The sequence below is a fragment of the Pongo abelii genome, chromosome 11, assembly GCF_028885655.2.
Source record: "Pongo abelii isolate AG06213 chromosome 11, NHGRI_mPonAbe1-v2.0_pri, whole genome shotgun sequence".
NCBI classification, from domain to species: domain Eukaryota; kingdom Metazoa; phylum Chordata; class Mammalia; order Primates; family Hominidae; genus Pongo; species Pongo abelii.
The window spans coordinates 9,543,555-9,556,197 of NC_071996.2; the positions used below are offsets into that span (position 1 = coordinate 9,543,555).

A 12,643-nucleotide genomic window follows, 5' to 3' on the forward strand; every position below is an offset into this window, starting at 1 on the left:
GGGGTGAGGGAAGTCCTGGAAGAGCCAGATGTAGCCGTAGCAGAAGATGATTTCAATCCACTGACCCTAGAATTGTGGGCTGGTTGTGCTGCATCGCTCTGTGACTTATGGTTCTGCCACAACAAAGATCTAATTCCCAGGGTTATAGGAAAAGATACCTGCGGTACCCCTGAGACACAGAGAAGGGAGAAATCCAAACCTGACTTAAGTCTATGGTTCTTAAGCCACACAATCTGCTCAAAAGGAGGACCTTAATTCTGAAGATACTGATTTGGGGCTGTTTCAAAGAAATAAATTATAAATATGGGTGGGAAAGAGAACAACATTCCCCATATCCAGTGGCAAAAAAATAAGGGGGAGGGAAGGAGACAGGGAAGAAAGGAGGGAAGGAAGGAGAGAGGGAAGGAAGGAAGTAGGGAGGGAGTTAGGAATGGAAGGAAGGAAAGAGAGAGGGAAGGAAGGAATGAAGGAAGGAAGGAGAGAGGGGAGGAGGGTAGGAAGGAAGGAAGGAGAGAGGAAAGGAAGGAAGGACAGAGGGAGGGAAGGAAGGAAGGAGAGAGGGAAGGAAGGAGGGAAGGAAGAAAAGGAAGGAAAGAGGGAAGGAAGGAAAGATGGAAGGAGGAAAGGAGGGAAGGAAGGAGGGAAGGAAGGGAAGGAACTTGGATATGCACAAAAACAAAATTTAAATTAAAACGAAGTCTATCATCTGACCTAATTGGAAATGTACTATTTTCTAAAACAATTTATACAGTCCTAAGATAAAAGGGTGCTGATTGGTATTTGTAACTCTCCAGCATATATTCTGAATCAATTTTAGCATCTGCGGAAATCTACCAATTGGCATACCTTCACAAACTTAATCAATACTGGAGCTCAAACTTTGTTATACCTGAAATTTCATTAAATTTAAACATTGCATCCCCTAATCCTAGCAGAGTAACTGCATATAGAATAGGGGACACATAGTTATGCCTCACATTTATTACCTTGACTAAATTTCCCATAGTCATAGAAGCCTTTGTCCATAGGGGACCTGGAGGCTCTGACCTAATGAGTAACAAATTGATATTAAATCATTTGCACTTACACATTGACTTCACCAAACGTAACCTTACAGAACTCCCTCTCTTGTTTTTTTAATTTGATTTATTTTTAATTTTTCATTTTTTTAGAGATGGGGTCTTGCTCCATTACCCAGGCTGAATGAAGTGCAGTGGCACAATCATAGCTCATTGCTGTCTTGAACTCCTGGGCTCAAGCAATCCTCCCATTTTAGCCTTCCAAGTAGCTGAGATTACAGGCATGCACCAACACAGCCAATTAAAAAAAATTATAGAAGTTGAGTCTTGCTATGTTTCCTAGGCTGGTCTCTAACTTCTGGCCTCAAGCAATCCTCCTGCCTCGGCCTCCCAAAGTGCTGGGATTACAGGTGTGAGCCATCTTGCCTAGCCTCCTCATCTTGATAAATTAGCAAATATGGTCCAACACAAATTACAACATGACTTCAAATAAATAAAACTTATTATATAAGACTTAATTAATTAGTGAAGGGTGATAATACTCATTGCTTCAACGTTTTGCAGTAGAATTTGGTCTGTTCTTAAACCTGCAAATAATAAATGGTGTTTCACAATGCATTGCTGTAATGTGACTGCAGTGCTCTCATCCATTAAGGCCCTCCTACCCAATGCCTAATATTGTGGTTAACTTTTTCTTTTATTTCAATAGGTTTTGGGGGAATATGATGGTTTTCTTTTTTATTTAAATAGGTTTTTGGGAAACATGTGGTGTTTAGTTACAGGAATAAGTCCTTCAGTGGTGATTTTTGAGATTTGTGGTGCACCCATCACCAAAGCAGTGTACACTGTACCCAATGTGTAGTGTTTTATCCCTCACCACACCCACCCCACCAGTCCCAGCCTTTCCCTGAGTCCCCGAAGACCATTGTATCATTCTTATGCCTTTGCATCCTCATAGCTTAGCTCTCACTTATGAATGAGAACATACAATGTTTGGTTTTCCATTCCTAAGTTGCTTCACTTAGAATAATGGTGTCCAGTTTCATCCAGGTTGCTGTGAATGCATTATTTCATTCCACCTTATGGCTGAGTGTTATTCCATGAGGTAAATATTTATACCACATTTTCTTTATCCACTTACTGATTGATGGGCATTTAGGCTGGTTTCAAATTCTTCCAATTGCTTATTGTGCTGCTATAAACATGGTGTGCAAGTATCTTTTTCATATAATGACTTATTTTCCTCTGAGTAGATACCCAGGAGTGGAATTACTGGATCAAATGATAGATCTGCTTTTACTTCTTTGGAAATCTCCTGTTTTCCATAGCTGTTGTACTAGCTTACATTCCCTCCAAAAAGTGTACATGTGTTCCCTTTTTACCACATCCATGCCAACATCTATGAGTTTTTTATTTTTTGATTATGACCATTCTTGCAGGAGTGAAGGGGTATCATATTGTATTGTGGTTTTCATTTGCATTTCCCTGATAATTAGTTATGTTGAGCATTTTTTCATGTGTTTGCTGGCCAGTTGCTTATCTTCTTTTGAGAATTCTCTGTTCATGTCCTTAGCCCACTTTTTGATGGGATGTTTTTCTTGATGTTTTGTTTGAGTTCCTTGCAGATTCTGGGTATTAGTCCTTTAATCAGAAGTACAGATTGTGAAGATTTTCTCCCACTCTGTAGGTTATCTGTTTACTCTGCTGATTATTTCTCTCACTGCACAGAAGCCTTTTAGTTTAATTAAGTCTCATCTATTTGTCTTTGTTTTAGTTGCATTTGCTTTTTGGGTTATTGGTCATAAAGTCTTTGCCTAAGCCAATGTCTAGAAGGTTTTTCCAATGTCGTCTTCTAGAATTTTTATGGTTTCAGGTATGAGATTTAAGTCCTTGATCCATCTTGAGTTGATTTATGAACAGGGTGAGAAATGAGCATCCTCTTTCATTCTTCTATGTGTGGCTTGCCATTTATCACAGCACCATTTATTGAGTAGCGTATTCTTTTTTTTTTTTTAGAGTTTTATCTATTTTTTTATTTATTTGTATTTTTAATTTATATTATTATTATTATTATACTTTAGGTTTTATGCTACATGTGCACAATGTGCAGGTAAGTTACATAGGTATACATGTGCCATGCTGGTGAGCTGCACCCACCATCTCGTCATCTAGCATTAGGTATATCTCCCAATGCTATCCCTCACCACCCCCACCCCGCAACAGTCCCCGAACTGTGATGTTCCCCTTCCTGTGTCCATGTGTTCTCATTGTTCAATTCCCACCTATGAGTGAGAATATGTGGTGTTTGGTTTTTTGTTCTTGCGATAGTTTACAGAGAATGATGATTTCCAATTTCATCCATGTCCCTACAAAGAACATGAACTCATCATTTTTATGGCTGCGTAGTACTCCATGGTGTATATGTGCCACATTTTCTTAATCCATTCTATCATTGTTGGACATTTGGGTTGCTTCCAAGTCTTTGCTATTGTGAATAATGCCGCAATAAACATATGTGTGCATGTGTCTTTATAGCAGCATGATTTATAGTCCTTTGGGTATATACCCAGAAATGGGATGGCTGGGTCGAATGGAATTTCTAGTTCTAGATCCCTGAGGAATCGCCACACTGACTTCCACAATGGTTGAACTAGTTTACAGTCTCACCAACAGTGTAAAAGTGTTCCTATTTCTCCACATCCTCTCCAGCACTTGTTGTTTCCTGACTTTTTACTGATCACCATCCTAACTTGTGTGAGATGGTATCTCATTGTCATTTTGATTTGCATTTCTCTGATGGCCAGTGATGATGAGCATTTTTTCATATGTCTTTTGGCTGCATAAATGTCTTCTTTTGAGAAGTGTCTGTTCATGTCCTTTGCCACTTTTTGATGGGGTTGTTTGTTTTTTACTTGTAAATTTGTTTGAGTTCATTGTAGATTCTGGATATTAGCCCTTTGTCAGATGAGTAGGTTGCGAAAATTTTCCCCCCATTCTGTAGGTTTCCTATTCTCTCTGCTGGTAGTTTCTTTTGCTGTGCAGAAGCTCTTTAGTTTAATTAGATCTCAATTGTCACTTTTCACTTTTGTTGCCATTGCTTTTGGTGTTTTAGATATGAAGTCCTTGCCCATGCCTATGTCCTGAATGATAATGCCTAGGTTTTCTTCTAGGGTTTTTATGGTTTTAGGTCTAACGGTTAAGTCTTTAATCCATCTTTAATTGATTTTTGTATAAGGTGTAAGGAAGGGATCCAGTTTCAGCTTTCTACATATGGCTAGCCAGTTTTCCCAGCACCATTTATTAAATAGGGGATCCTTTCCCCATTTCTTGTTTTTGTCAGGTTTGTCAAAGATCAGATAGTTGTAGATATGTGGCATTATATCTGACGGCTCTGTTCTGTTCCATTGATCTATATCTCTGTTTTGGTAGCAGTACCATGCTGTTTTGGTTACTGTAGCCTTGTAGTATAGTTTGAAGTCAGGTAGTGTGATGCCTCCAGCTTTGTCCTTTTGGCTTAGGATTGACTTGGTGATGCGGGCTCTTTTTTGTTTCCATATGAACTTTAAAGTAGTTTTTTCCAATTCTGTGAAGAAAGTCATTGGTAGCTTGATGGGGATGGCATTGAATCTTAAATTACCTTGGGAAGGATGGCCATTTTCACGATATTGATTCTTCCTACCCATGAGCATGGAATGTTCTTCCATTTGTTTGTATCCTCTTTTATTTCCTTGAGCAGTGGTTTGTAGTTCTCCATGAAGTGGTCCTTCACATCCCTTGTAAGTTGGATTCCTAGGTATTTTATTCTCTTTGAAGCAATTGTGAATGGGAGTTCACTCATGATTTGGCTCTCTGTTTGTCTGTTATTGGTGTATAAGAATGCTTGTGATTTTTGTACATTGATTTTGTATCCTGAGACTTTGCTGAAGTTGCTTATCAGCTTAAGGAGATTTTTGGCTGAGACAACTGTGTTTTCTAGATATACAATCATGTCATATGCAAACAGGGACAATTTGACTTCCTCTTTTCCTAATTGAATACCCTTTATTTCCTTCTCCTTCCTAATTGCCCTGGCCAGAACTTCCAACACTATGTTGAATAGAAGTGGTGGGAGAGGGCATCCCTGTCTTGTGCTAGTTTTCAAAGGGAATGCTTCCAATTTTTGCCCATTCAGTATGATATTGGCTGTGGGTTTGTAATAGATAGCTCTTATTATTTTGAGATATGCCCCATCAATACCTAATTTATTGAGAGTTTTTAGCATGAAGGGTTGTTGAATTTTGTCAAAGGCATTTTCTGTATCTATTGAGATAATCATGTGGTTTTTGTCTTTGATTCTGTTTATATGCTAGATTACATTTTTTGATTTGCATATATTGAACCAGCCTTGTATCCCAGGGATGAAACTCACTTGATCATGGTAGATAAGCTTTTTGATGCGCTGCTGGATTCTGTTTGCCAGTATTTTATTGAGGATTTTTGCATCAATGTTCATCAAGGATATTGGTCTAAAATTCTCTTTTTTGGTTGTGTCTCTGCCCGGCTTTGGTATCAGGATGATGCTGGCCTCATAAAATGAGTTAGGGAGGATTCCCTCTTTTTCTGTTGATTGGAATAGTTTCAGAAGGAATGATACCAGTTCCTCCTTGTACCTCTGGTAGAATTCGGCTGTGAATCCATCTGGTCCTGGACTTTTTTTAGTTTGTAAGCTATTGATTATTGCCACAATTTCAGCTCCTGTTATTGATCTATTCAGAGATTCAACTTCTTCCTGGTTTAGTCTTGGGAGGGTTTATGTGTTTAGGAATTTATCCATTTCTTCTAGATTTTCTCGTTTATTTGCATAGAGGTGTTTGTAGTATTCTCTGATGGTAGTTTGTATTTCTGAGGGGTCAGTGGTGATATCACCTTCATGATTTTTTATTGCATCTATTTGATTCTTCTCTCTTTTTTTCTTTATTAATCTTGCTAGCAGTCTGTCAATTTTGTTGATCCTTTCAAAAAACCAGCTCCTGGATTCATTAATTTTTTGAAGGGTTTTTTGTGTCTCTATTTCCTTCAGTTCTGCTCTGATTTTACTTATTTCTTGCCTTCTGCTAGCTTTTGAATGTGTTTGCTCTTGCTTTTTACTTCTTTTAATTGTGATGTTAGAGTGTCAATTTTGGATCTTTCCTGCTTTCTCTTGCTTTATGCATCTGGGTGCTCCTGTATTGGGTGCACATATATTTAGGATAGTTAGCTCTTCTTGTTGAATTAATCCCTTTACCATTATGTAATGGCCTTCTTTGTCTCTTTTGATCTTCGTTGGTTTAAAGTCTGCTTTATCAGAGACTAGGATTGCAACCCGTGCCTTTTTTTGTTTTCCATTTGCTTGGTAGATCTTCCTCCATCCTTTTATTTTCAGCCTATGTGTGTCTCTGCACGTGAGATGGGTTTCCTTAATACAGCACACTGATGGGTCTTCAGTCTTTATCCAATTTGCCAGTCTGTGTCTTTTAATTGGAGCATTTAGTCCATTTACATTTAAAGTTAATATTGTTATGTGTGAATTTGATCTTGTCATTATGATGTTAGCTGGTTATTTTGCTCGGTAGTTGATGCAGTCTCTTCCTAGTCTCGATGGTCTTTACATTTCGGTATGATTTTGCAGTGGCTGGTACCGGTTGTGCCTTTCCATATTTAGTGCTTCCTTCAGGAGCTCTTTTAGGGCAGGCCTGGTGGTGACAAAATCTCTCAGCATTTGCTTGTCTGTAAAGTATTTTATTTCTCCTTCACTTATGAAGCTTAATTTGGCTGGATATGAAATTCTGGGTTGAAAATTCTTTTCTTTTGGAACGTTGAATATTGGCCCCCACTCTCTTCTGGCTTGTAGGGTTTCTGCCGAGAGACCCGTTGTTAGTGTGATGGGCTTCCCTTTGATGGTAACCCGACCTTTGTCTCTGGCTGCCCTTAACATTTTTTCCTTCATTTCAACTTTGGTGAATCTGACAATGATGTGTCTTGGAGTTGCTCTTCTCGAGGAGTATCTTTGTGTTGTTCTCTGTGTTTCCTGAATCTGAATGTTGGCCTACTTTGCTAGATTGGGGAAGTTCTCTTGGATAATATCCTGCAGAGTGTTTTCCATCTTGGTTCCATTCTCCCCGTCACTTTCAGGTACACCAATCAGACGTATATTTGGTCTTTTCACATAGTCCCACATTTCTTGGAGGCTTTGCTCGTTTCTTTTTTTTTCTTTTTTCTCCAAACTTCCCTTCTCACTTCATTCCATTCATTTCATCTTCCAGGGCTGATACCCTTTCTTCCATTTGATTGCATCAGCTCCTGAGGCTTCTGCATTCATCACGTAGTTCTCGAGCCTTGGTTTTCAGCTCCATCAGCTCCTTTACGCACTTCTCTGTATTGGTTATTCTAGTTTTACATTCTTCTAAATTTTTTTCAAAGTTTTCAACTTCTTTGCCTTTGGTTTGAACATCCTCCCGTAGCTCGGAGTAATTTAATCGTCTGAAGACTTCTTCTCTCAGCTTGTCAAAGTGATTCTCCATCCAGCTTTCTTCCGTTGCTGGTGAATAACTGCTTTCCTTTGGAGGAGGAGAGGTTCTCTGCTTTTTAGAGTTTCCAGTTTTTCTGCTGTGTTTTTTCCCCATCTTTGTGGTTTTATCTACTTTTGGTCTTTGATGATGGTGATGTACAGATGTGTTTTTGGTGTGGATGTCCTTTCTGTTAGTTTTCCTTCTAACAGACATGACCCTCAGCTGCAGGTCTGTTGGAGTACCTGGCTGGCCGTTTGATGTGTCAGTCTGCCCCTGCTGGGGGGTGCCTCCCAGTTAGGCTGCTTGGGGTTCAGGGGTCAGGGACCCACTTGAGGAGGCAGTCTGCCCATTCTCAGATCTCCAGCTGCATGCTGGGAGAACCACTGCTCTCCTCAAAGCTGTCAGACAGGGACTTTAAAGTCTGCAGAGGTTACTGCTGTCTTTTTGTTTGTCTGTGCCCTGCCCCCAGAGGTGGAGCCTACAGAGTCAGGCAGGCCTCCTTGAGCTGTGGTGGGCTCCACCATGTTCGAGCTTCCCGGCTGCTTTGTTTACCTAAGGGAACCTGGGCAATGGCGGGCGCCCCTCCCCCAGCCTCTCTGCGGACTTGCTGTTTAATCTCAGACTGCTGTGCTAGCAATCAGCAAGACTCCGTGGGCCTAGGTCCCTCTAATCCAGGTGCGGGCCAAAATCTCCTGGTGCACCGTTTCCTAAGCCCGTCGGAAAAGCCCAGTATTCGGGTGGGAGTGGCCGGATTTTCCAGGTGCCTTCTGTCACCCCTGGAAAGGGAACTCCCTGACCCCTTGCACTTCCCTATTGAGGCAATGTCTTGCCCCTGCTTTGGCTGGCACACGGTGCACTCACCCACTGACCTGAGCCCACTGTCTGGCACTCCCAAGTGAGATGAACATGGTACCTCAGATGGAAATGCAGAGATCACCCGTCTTCTGTGACGCTCATGCTGGGAGCTGTGGACTGGAGCTGTTTCTATTCGGCCATCTTGGCTCCTCCCCAAGTAGGGTATTCTTTCTCTGCTTTATGTTTTTGTTTGTTTTGTTGAAGATTAGATGACTGTAAGTATTTGGCTTTATTTCTGGGTTCTCTAATATGTTCCATTGATCTAAATGGCTATTTTTATACCAGTACCATGCTGTTTTAGTGACGATGGCTTTCTACTATAGTTTGAAGTCGGCTTCTAGATTTGTTCTTTTTGCTTAGTCTTTCTTTGGCTATACAGACTCTTTTTTGTTTCCAGGCTTTTATTACCTTAAAGTATGTCCCGTCTATGTCTTCTTTAGTTCCATGTGAATTTTTGTAATTCTGTGAAGACTGATGTTTGTACTTTAATGGGGATTGCATTGAGTTTGTAGATTGCTTTTGGCAGTATGGTGTTTTCACAATATTGATTTTACCCATCCGTGAGCATGGGATATGTTTCCATTTGTTTGTATCTATGATTTCTCTCAGCAGTGTTTTGTAGTTTTCCTTGTAGAGGTCTTTTGTCTCTTTGGTTAAGTTTTCCGGATATAATTAAGATTTTGTCTGCAAAGATTGCATGCAATTGACAATTATAGGAATATGCTATTATAATTAAAGAAATTATAATATTCCTAAGGTTTTTATTGCAGCTATTGTAAAAGGGGGTGAGTTTTTTATTCAATTTTCAGCTTGTTCACTGTTACTGTATAGCAGAGCCTCTGACTTGTGTACATTAATTTTGTATCCTGAAACTTTGCTGAATTCATTTACCAGTTCTAGTAGCTTTTGGGATGAGTCTTTAGGCTTTTCTAGGTATACAATCATGTCATCAGCAAAGAGTGACAGTTCGACTTCCTCTTTACCGATTTGGATGCCCTTTATTTCTCTTATCTGATTGCTCTGGCAAGGACTTCTAGTACTGTGTTGAATAGAAGTGGTGAAAGTTGGCATCATTGTCTTGTTCCAGTTCTCAGGGGGAATTATTTCAACTTTTCCGTATTCCATATATTGTTGACTGTGTGTTTGTCCTATGTGGCTTTTATTACCTTAAGGTATGTCCCTTCGCTGTTGATTTTGCTGAGGGTTTTAATCATAAAGGGATTCTGGATTTTGTCAAATTCTTTTTCTATGTCGATTTTGCTGAGTGTTTTAGGCATAAAGGGATGCTGGATTTTGTCAAATCCTTTTTCTGCATGTACTGAGATGATCATGTGATTTTTGTTTTTAATTCTGTTTGTATGGTGTATCACATTTATTGACTTGCAGATGTTTAACCATCCTGCATCCCTGGTTTCTCTTCAGATCGTATACATCTTTCACCTTATGATGGTTAATTTTATTTGCCAAGTTGGGTTGCCTAGATATTTGGGTAAACATTCTGGATGTGTCTGTGAGGGTGTTCCTTGATGAGACGAACATTTGAATATGTAGACTTAGTAAAGTAGTTGCCCTCCCCAGTGTGAGTGGGCCTCATCCAATCCATTAAATCCCAAATAAAACACAAGGGTAGAGGAAGAGAGAATTCACTCTCTTTGATGATTTCAGAGCTGTGACGTAGATCTTCTCTCGCCTTTGAAGTCAGATGTGGACTGTAACTTATGCCAGCAGCTTTCCTGGTTCTCAGGACTTTAGGCTTGGACTAGAACTCCAACATTGGCAGTCCTGGTTCTCCAGCTTGCTGACTGCAGGTCCTGGGACTTCTTAGCCTCCATAACCACATGAGCCAATTCCTTACAATAAACCTATATATATTGATGCAACTGATAAATATTTTGTTGTTACAGATTTGACTACCATGTTCTTTTTGTGCTTATTTTAACAGTCCCAGTCATAGGCTGCCTTCATCTCTGAAGGGACCAGGCGACCCACGGAGTGTCTCAGCAGCCTTGTCATTGCATGCAATCTTCACAGACAAGATCTCACTGCAGCCACCTTTCTACAGGAGCACATGTGTGACATTATACTGATGACATCATTCTCAGAGAAAATTCATTTTACACACTAAGGACACGCAGATACAAGGAGGCTTACACAAAGGGAATGGACCTTTCCCCAACACAGTAATGCAAGGCCCTGCCACTTTGCTTCAATTCCTGAAAATTCCTTGGTAAACATGTGGCTGCTCTATTCCTGACACTTTCAAAAAATAGTTATTCATCCTCTCAGCATCCACAATGTTAATACAAGCCTAATATTACTTAATTTGTGTTTTGTTTTTTGGAGGCACAGTCTTGCTCTGTCACCCAGGCTGGTATGAAGTGGCATGATTTCAACTCACTGCAGCCTCCACTTCCTGAGCTCAAGCAATTCTCACATCTCGTCCTTCCAAGTAGCTAGGACTGCAGGTGTGTGCCACCACACTCAGCTAATTTTGTTTATTTTTTTGTAAAGAAAAGGTCTCGCTATGTTACCCAGGCTGGTCTCAAACTCCTGGGCTGAAACGATCCTCTTGCCTCAGCCTCCCAAAATTCTGGAATTACAGGTGTGAGCGACTGCGCACAGCCCTTTAATTCTTTACTTGGGGTTCAGGTGACAACATATTTCTTATTTACAAATTTTACTTAATCTCACTGATGCTGTCATTCGCAAACTGACCCACCTTGAATGAAGCCTCCTGCAACAAGTCTTGAATCTGTCCGAATTTAAATTAACAGCTGCTCCTATGAATTCCCTCAGAGAACACACTGTGGATGCTTTAGCAACCTCTTCCCATGACTCCTGAACTATCTTGGTTGCATATGGTGGCCATAAGTAGTCCATGGGCTTCTGATGTAAAAAACAAACCTGCCCCTCTTGACCCTATTCAGTATAGCACCAGGTAAGTGATTGCTGACCACATACTGGACCCTCTGGAAACAGAGGGCTTTGCATCCATATCCACGAGCTTTCATGCCCATTTGTTCATCAGGCCTTGGGAAGCAGCACCACACAACCTTGGCACAGCTGCAGAGAACTCCTTGCCTCAGGATGGAGTCAAACCCGGACCTCCTGCCATTCTCATCTGCAGGAAACACTGGCCTCCTTCATCCTCAGGCTGTGTTGCTGGAAGTCACCCGTCTCTGAGTCCCCTTGGGATCGACTGAGTGACCAGCAGTCAAGTTTGTCCACCTTCTGAGTGGATGCCATCATCTGATGTGATGGAGCTCAGTGGGATTCTGCTGCCTTCCCTCTCTTAGTACGATGTCCTTGATAAAGGATGACACCCAAGCCTCAGCACAACTGGCCAAAGTTGAGGTGGTCATCTCAGCACTGATGCTGGGCCAACAATTAGACCCATTTGTACATTTTTACAAATTTTTTGCAATTGTCCACCTTCACTCCCCATTGAATTAAAGAAACTTCTTGCCTCATGGATACTCAGAATACAATCAAGGTAACAGATACCTTTTTTTTACTCAAGGACACAGTATGGATCTCACAAGGACACTCCTTATCCCCTGCAGAGTTCCAGACACTACTGATGGTGGCCAAGGCAGCATTTCATCAGAAAACACAGTGATAGGCTCGTGAAAGTGTCCAGTAGGGCTTCCACTGCCCCTATAGGCTGCAGGCAGCTGCTTTAGTTGAGAGATAGACTGAGCTCCTCAAAGAATTCCTCTTTAAGTTACAAAGAAGCGAGTGGATGCCCTGCTGGGTTCCACTGTTGCCACAGGCTTTGATTACTCTTAGTTCATACTTCTTAGGAAAGTGCACTTTTTACACCAATGCTACACAGTTCCCTCAGTTGCCTTTACTGGACATCAAGGAGTTCACATTTTTGACAACCATTCAGTCCTGGACTGTCCAAGGGGTGGAGGTAGCTCCATACAAGAAGCTACCTGCTGCTTGTGGATCAGTAATATCAGACTTGCCCAACAACTCACTGGAGACATGAAAACCAATTCATGGGGGGTGCATGACGTCACCCAAATATTTATGAACACGCTTGTGCTGCCAGAGACCCCAGAACTCTAAACCAATGCATGGGGAATGCATGAAGTCACCGAAATATTTACGAACACGCTTGTGCTGCCAGAGATCCCGGATCACATTTCCTGCCTCCTGCTAAATAAATGGGGGCAGTAGCTTTGCATCGGCTTCCACCTTACATTACTCATAACTGTGGCCTTCCTAATCTCTCAT

General features: G+C 41.0%; 1 protein-coding gene across 1 annotated transcript in view; it reads left to right on the plus strand.

The window, feature by feature from the left end:
• The window catches only part of LOC129052396 (protein FRG1-like), a 44,157-nt gene extending 32,823 nt beyond the window's left edge, over positions 1–11,334 (plus strand). The window contains exon 5 of the mRNA XM_054542804.2: positions 10,344–11,334. Within this exon, the coding sequence (XP_054398779.1) occupies positions 10,344–10,488 (145 nt within the window). The 3' untranslated portion in view covers positions 10,489–11,334. The remainder of the gene's footprint in view (positions 1–10,343) is intronic.
• Positions 11,335–12,643: the final 1,309 nt, after the last annotated feature.